At 40.6% G+C, this 7661-nt stretch overlaps 1 protein-coding gene across 1 annotated transcript in view; it reads right to left on the bottom strand.

Annotated features, from left to right (window-relative positions):
• Window positions 1–7661, bottom strand: part of MOCOS (molybdenum cofactor sulfurase) — a 64675-nt gene that overhangs the window by 19744 nt on the left and 37270 nt on the right. The window contains exon 10 of the mRNA XM_032152494.2: window positions 940–1018. Coding sequence (XP_032008385.1) covers window positions 940–1018 — 79 coding nt within the window. The remainder of the gene's footprint in view (window positions 1–939; window positions 1019–7661) is intronic.

The following is a 7661-nucleotide window of genomic DNA, read 5'->3' on the forward strand; positions in this document are numbered from 1 at the left end:
TTCCTAGAATTCAGTAGATGATTTATCATCAGCAACCCAGATTAGATAATAACCCATAATACGGGTATATAATCTATGAGTTATCACCTGAAAACTAGGCTTTAGAAACCTGAGAGATGTCCTAATAACCCCTCTCACCCTCAGCCTCCTTATCCAATCACCAGCTAGTTCAGGTTATTCTATTTCCAGAATATATACCTGCAGCTTCCTGACTTTCTGACCCTGGTCCAAGCCTCCATCTTGTCTCACCTGTGTTGCTAACACAGGTGCTTATGTGGCCTTCCTGCTTGCACCCCTTCCCCCTTCCAACCACTCCACAGGCACCAGCCAGTCTTCTCAACATGCAAATCAGGTCTTTTCCCTCCCTATGAGGCCTCCTGTGGAGTGTTGCAGTGCCCTCCAGACTGTTCCTTCTCTGTCACCTTTTCTTCCCACCCCACACTGTCCTCTTGACACTGTCCCAGGCTCCGAAGGGAACAACATGGGCATTCTAGTGGGAGGGACTAAAGATCAATAAACAGATATATATTAACTTGGAAACAACAAAGGCAAAGGAGATGAATACAACAGGGGAAATGAAGAGGGAGGGGCCAGTTTCTGTGGGTAGTCATGTGGCCCTCTGAGAAGGGGGCTTTTGAGCAGAGACCTGTTGGAGATGAAACTGACAGAGGTGAGAGAACAAGCCCTGTGGAGGTATAACTAGGGGAAGAGCACCAGGCAGAGGGAACAGCAAGTGCAAAGACCTGAGAAGGGAGCATGCTTGGGAGGTTTGAAGACCAAAGAGCCAAGAGTGTGGTTAGAGAGAAGCATGCAAGGGAGAAATGGGCAGCAACTGGACTGAAGGGTAGCAAAGGATAGATTGCATAGGGCATTACCCTCTTCCCCCTCTGTGCTAGCCTGTCAATAAAGCTGAGATTTTCACCTGCTTCAGAGTCTTACCTGTCAGCACAGACCCTGCTTTGGCGAATCTGAGACTGTTCACTATTTTCCTCAAGAGGCACCTCTATAGGCTCCATCCCTAATGAACAAAGGTTAAAAACAAATTTATCATTATGTAAAAACAACAGCTACTTGACTTCAAAATATACTACAAAGCTATAGTAACCAAAACAGCATTGTACTGACATAAAAATAGACACATGGACCAATGTGACAGGATACAGAACCAAAATATAAATCCACACATTTACAGTCAGCTGATTTCTGACAAAGGTGTCGAGAACAAACATTGGAGCAAGAAGAGTTCTCTTCAATAAATGATGCTGGGAAAACTAGATAACCATATGCAGAAGAATAAAACTAGACCCCTATCTTTCACCATATACACAAATCAACTCAAAATGGATTAGAGACTTAAATCTAAGACCCCAAATTATTAAACTACTAGAAGAAAACATTGGGGAACTGCTTCAAGACATTGGTCTGGACAAAGAATTTTTGGATGAGACCTCAAAAGCATCAGCCACAAAAGCCAAAATAGAGAAACAGAATTACAGCAAACTAAAAAGCTTCTGCACAACAAGGGAAACAACAGAATGAAGAGACAACCAACAGAATGAGAGGAAATGTTTGCAAAGCATCCATCCAGCAAGGGATTAATAACCAAATATATAAGGAAATCAACAACTCAACAGTGAAAAAAAAACAAGTAATTCAATTTTTTTAAATGAGCAAATAATCTGAATAGATATTTCTTGAAAGAAGACATGCAAATGGCTAATTGATTTTTTTTAAAATGTTCAACATCACTAATCATCAGGGGAATGCAAACCAAAACCACAATGAGATCTTACCCCAGTTAGAATGGCTATTATCAGAATGACAAAAAATAACAAATGTTGGTGACGATGCAGAGAAAGGGGAACTCTTACACACTGTTGGTGGGAATGTGAATTAGTACAGCCATCATAGAAAACACTACTGAGGTTCTTCAGAAAACTAAAAATAAAAATACCGTATGATCCAGCAATCCCACTTCTGGATATTTATCCAAAGGAAAGGAAAATCAGAGGAAAAAGAGAACAGTGGATAGGGGACAGGACTAATGTACAGCCCCCAGTTAGACGGACAGAACAGCATGTAGAGACTCAAACTATGAACTTTTGCTCCACGAACCACTGCAGGAACATATCAGGAAAACTGATAGAATTCACAGACACTTTGAAAGAGGCAGGTTGCTGCTACAAACACCACAAGATACACCAAAAATTTGAGTTCCCAAAGTGTGAGAAGGTGAGAAGTTGGCCTCCGAACACACATCCCCATTGGGGAACCTGAAAATCCAGATCCCAAGGAAGGATTTAACCTTACCTAGTGCTGAAATGGATTTAGGGAGCTGAGCAAAATATAAAAGTAGAAGAAGCAGCGGGAAGAGCCCTGTAGGGACTCCTGGTCTCCAGCTTGAACCCCAGGAAAGCCATTCCTGGATTTATCTCACAGGGGTCCTTGGGAAAAGGAAGGCAGCCAGTGGAACTGGAGAGGGGCCACAGGGTGAAGGAAGCTCCTAGCTTGACTTTGTAATAATTTTAACTGAGCACAAACTTTCCTAAGTAGAATCCAGAGAAGGAGACAAATGGGAAGTAAAGATACAAGTGTAGAGGCTGCAGCCAACTGTCCTGGCAGGCAGGGAGGAGCAAGGCCTTAGAGCCCTGCTTGCTTTCTCAGCAGGAGGCTTGTAGCCTGGGGCAAGATCTCAGCCCTGCTTACCATATGCGTGTACAGAAACCTCAGTGCTGCTGGGGAGGCACAGTGGGAGTGAGACTGGCCTTGCTGGCTGTGTGGGAGCTGGGTGAGGTCTTTCAATGCCAGCTTTCCCCCATGTCTCTGGAGACCTATATGACACAGCAGAAACAGCCGTAATTCCCCTGGGAACATAACTCCATTTGCCTGAGAACCAGCCCCCTACCCCCAGAGTGGCCACAGCAAGTCCTGCCCAAGGAGAATATGATCTCAGACCCACCTAACCTGCCCCCACCTGATGGTTTTTCTCTACTTGCCCTGATAGCCAAAGACAAATGACATGATCTCTTGGGAGCTCTATGGCCCTGTTCATTACCTGAGAAACCCAAGTACCTATCCTAGCCAAGGCAGGACAAGATTATATCCCCCTTCTACTGCTGCAGCTGGTGCTCTCTTGAAAGCACCACCTTCTGGCTGGAGGCCAATCAACTCAAGCCATTACAGCAACTCATAAGAGAACAACTCTGCTCCAAAGAAGGAGAAAACAACAGCTAATTTCACCACCTGCAACACCCTGGTTAACCAGAGGTCCTGAGTCTGTCCATGTGACAACTTCACTGCTAGCATAACCAGCATTTGAGAAAACCACCACACTAAACAAAACTACAACCAAGGACTAAAACCAGCACACTAAAACAAAACTACAACCAAGGACTCCTACAGAGTCCACTTTACTCCCCTGCCACCCTCACTAGAGCAGGTGCTGGTATCCATAGCTGGAAGATGTGAAGATGAATCACATCATAGGACTCTTCGCAGACAGTTCTTAGCACCACCCTGGAGCCCCAGAATTCTGCTGAGTGGCTAGAACCAGAAGGGCAATAACAATCACTGCAGTCTGGCTTTTTAGAAGCCATATCCTTAGAGGAAGGGGGAGAGCACCACATCAAGGGAGCACCCCTGGGACAAAAGAATGTGAAGAGCAGCCCTTGAGTCCCATATCTTCCCACAGAAACAGTCTACCCAAACGAGAAGTAACCAGAAAAGTCATTCTGGTAATATGATAAAACAAGGTTCTATAACACCATCAAAAGATCACTCTAGCTCTCCAGCAATGGATCTAAACCAAGAGGAAGTCTCTGAATTGCCAGAAAAAGATTCAGAAGGTTGACTATTAAGCTACTTAAGGAGGCACCAGAGAAAGTTGAAAACTAATTTAAAGAAATTTTTAAAAAAATACAGGATATGGATGAAAAAGTCTCCAGAGAAATAGATATCATAAAGAGAAGATGATCACAGCTTCTGGAAATGAAAGACACACTTAGAGAAATGCAAAATACACAGGAAAGTTTCAGCAATAGTATTGAAAAAGTAGAAGAAAGAAATTCAGAGCCCAAAGACAATGCTTTTGAATTAAGCCAATCCAACAAAGACAAATAAAAAAGATTTTAAAAAATGAACAAAGCCTCCATGAAATTTCAGATTATTTTAAATGACCAAACATAAGAATAATTGGTATCCCTGAGGAAGAAGAGAAATCTAAAACTTTGGAAAACTTGAGGGAATAATCAAGGAAAACTTCTCTGATCTCACTAGAGATCTAGACATCCACATATAAAAAGCTCAAAGAACACCTGGGAAATTCATTGCAAAAGGATTATCACCTAGACACATAGTCATCAGGTTAGCTAAAGTCAAGATGAAGGAAAGAATATAAAGAGCTGTGAGGCAAGAGCATCAGTAACCCAAAAGAAAAACCTAACGGATTAACAGCAGATTTCTCAGCAGAAACCTTGCAAGTCAGAAGGGATTGGGGTCCTATCTTCAGCCTCCTTAAACAAAATAATTATCAACCAAGAATTTTGCATCCAGTGAAACGAAGCTTCATAAATGACGGAAAGATAAAGTCTTTTTTAGAAAAAGAAATGCTGACAAAATTTGTGACTACCAATCCAGCACTACAGAAAAAAAATGGTAAAAGAAGTCCTAAATCTTAAAATAAAACTTCGAAATACACCAAAAATAGAAACTCCTTAAAGCATAAAGCTCACATAGCTTATAAAACAATAACACAATTAAAAAAAGGTATTCAGGCAACAACTAGTATGATGAATAGAACAGTACCTCATATCTCAACCGTAATGTTTGAATGTAAATGGCCTAAATGTTCCACTTAAAAGAGGAAGAATGGATAAAAATCCACCAACCAAGTATCTACTGTCTTCAAGAGACTCACCTAACACACAAGGACTCATATAAACTTGATGCAAGGGGTGGAAAAAGATATTCCAAGAAAATGGAAACCAAAAGTGAGCAGGAGTAGCTATTCTTATAGCAGACAAAACAAGCTTTAAAACAACAACAGTTTAAAGAGACAAAGAGAAACTTTATATAATAATAAAAAGATCAGTCCAACAAGAAAGTGTCCCAATCCTAAATCTATATACACCTAACACTGGAATTGGAGTTCTCAAATTTATAAAACAATTGCTACTAGACCTAAGAAATTCCCCTTTCACCCCCGCCCATATACTAAAACAGTTAACTATATAACACTTCACTAAAGATTTATGTAAAATAAAAAACTTTCAAAGTGCCGATTGCCTACCAGTTAACACAATGCACTCATTAGTGGGTAGGTCTGTGCTCAGCAGATGGTGATGCTGCATGGGATCCTCTACCTATCACCCAGAGCACTAATGACTGGGGTCCAACTTGGATGTAGCTTTAGCATTTAACATACCATTTCCTGCCTTGCATGATAGCATATTTTCAGGGCAGTGCACAAAGACGTGCAATATGGTTTGATACATGCCAAATTGTAAAGACCATCGAGGCTAGGAAGAAACTGCATCAACTAACGAGCAAAATAACCAACTAACATCATAATGAAAGGACCAAATTCACACATAACAATACTAACTTTAAATGTAAATGGGCTAAATGCTCCAGTTAAAAGACACAGACTGGCAAATTTGATAAAGAGTCAAGACCCAACAGTGTGCTGTATTCAGGAAACCCATCCCACGTGCAGAGACACACATAGACTCAAAATAAAGGGATGGAGGAAGATCTACCAAGCAAATGGAAAACAAAAAAAGGCAGGGGTTGCAATCCTAGTCTCTGATAAAACAGACTTTAAACCAACAAAGATCAAAAGAGACAAAGAATGCCATTATATAATGCTAAAGGGATCAATTCAACAAGAAGAGCTAACTATCCTAAATATATATGCACCCAATACAGGAGCACCCAGATTCATAAAGCAAGTCCTTAGTGACCTACAAAGAGATTTAGACTCCCACACAATAATAATGGGAGACTTTAACACCCCACTGTCAACATTAGACAGATCAATGAGACAGAAAGTTAACAAGGATACCCAGGAATTAAACTCAGCTCTGCACCAAGCGGACCTAATAGACATCTACAGAACTCTCCACCCCAAATCAACAGAATATACATTCTTCTCAGCACCACACCACACCTATTCCAAAACTGACCACATAGTTGGAAGTAAAGCTCTCCTCAGCAAATGTAAAAGAACAGAAATTATAACAAACTGTCTCTCAGACCACAGTGCAATCAAACTAGAACTCAGGATTAAGAAACTCACTCAAAACTGCTCAACTACATGGAAACTGAACAACCTGCTCCTGAGTGACTACTGGGTACATAACGAAATGAAGGCAGAAATAAAGATATTCTTTGAAACCAACCAGAACAAAGACACAACATACCAGAATCTCTGGGACACATTTAAAGCAGTGTGTAGAGCAAAATTTATAGCACTAAATGCCCACAAGAGAAAGCAGGAAAGATCTAAAATTGACACCCTAACATCACAATTAAAAGAACTAGAAAAGCAAGAGCAAACACATTCAAAAGCTAGCAGAAGGCAAGAAATAACTAAAATCACAGCAGAACTGAAGGAAATAGAGACACAAAAAACTCTTTAAAAAATTAGTGAATCCAGGACCTGGTTTTTTGAAAAGATGAACAAAATTGATAGACCACTAGCAAGACTAATAAAGAAGAAAAGAGAGAAGAATCAAATAGATGCAATAAAAAATGAAAAAGGGGATATCACCACCGATCCCACAGAAATACAAACTACCATCAGAGAATACTACAAACACCTCTACGCAAATAAACTAGAAAATCTAGAAGAAATGGATAAATTCCTTGACACATACACCCTCCCAAGACTAAACCAGGAAGAAGTTGAACCTCTGAATAGACCGATAACAGGCTCTGAAATTGTGGCAATAATCAATAGCTTACCAACCAAAAAAAGTCCAGGACTAGGTGGATTCACAGCCGAATTCTACCAGAGGTACAAGGAGGAGCTGGTACCATTCCTTCTGAAACTATTCCAATCAATAGAAAAAGAGGGAATCCTCCCTAACTCATTTTATGAGGCCAGCATCATCCTCATACCAAAGCCTGGCAGAGACACAATCAAAAAAGAGAATTTTAGACCAATATCCTTGATGAACATTGATGCAAAAATCCTCAATGAAATACTGGCAAAGTGAATTCAGCGGCACATCAAAAAGCTTATCCACCATGATCAAGTGGGCTTCATCCCTGGGATGCAAGGCTGGTTCAACATACACAAATCAATAAATGTAATCCAACATATAAACAGAACCAAAGACAAAAACCACATGATTATCTCAATAGATGCAGAAAAGGCCTTTGACAAAATTCAACAAGCTTCATGCTAAAAACTCTCAATAAATTAGGTATTGATGGGACGTATCTCAAAATAATAAGAGCTATCTATGACAAACCCACAGCCAATATCATACTGAATGGGCAAAAACTGGAAGCATTCCCTTTGAAAACTGGCACAAGACAGGGATGCCCTCTCTCACCATTCCTATTCAACATAGTGTTGGAAGTTCTGGCCAGGGCAATCAGGCAGGAGAAGGAAATAAAGCGTATTCAATTAAGAAAAGAGGAAGTCAAATTGTCCC

The sequence above is a fragment of the Hylobates moloch genome, unplaced genomic scaffold (assembly GCF_009828535.3).
Source record: "Hylobates moloch isolate HMO894 unplaced genomic scaffold, HMol_V3 SCAFFOLD_5, whole genome shotgun sequence".
Taxonomy (NCBI): Eukaryota; Metazoa; Chordata; class Mammalia; order Primates; family Hylobatidae; genus Hylobates; species Hylobates moloch.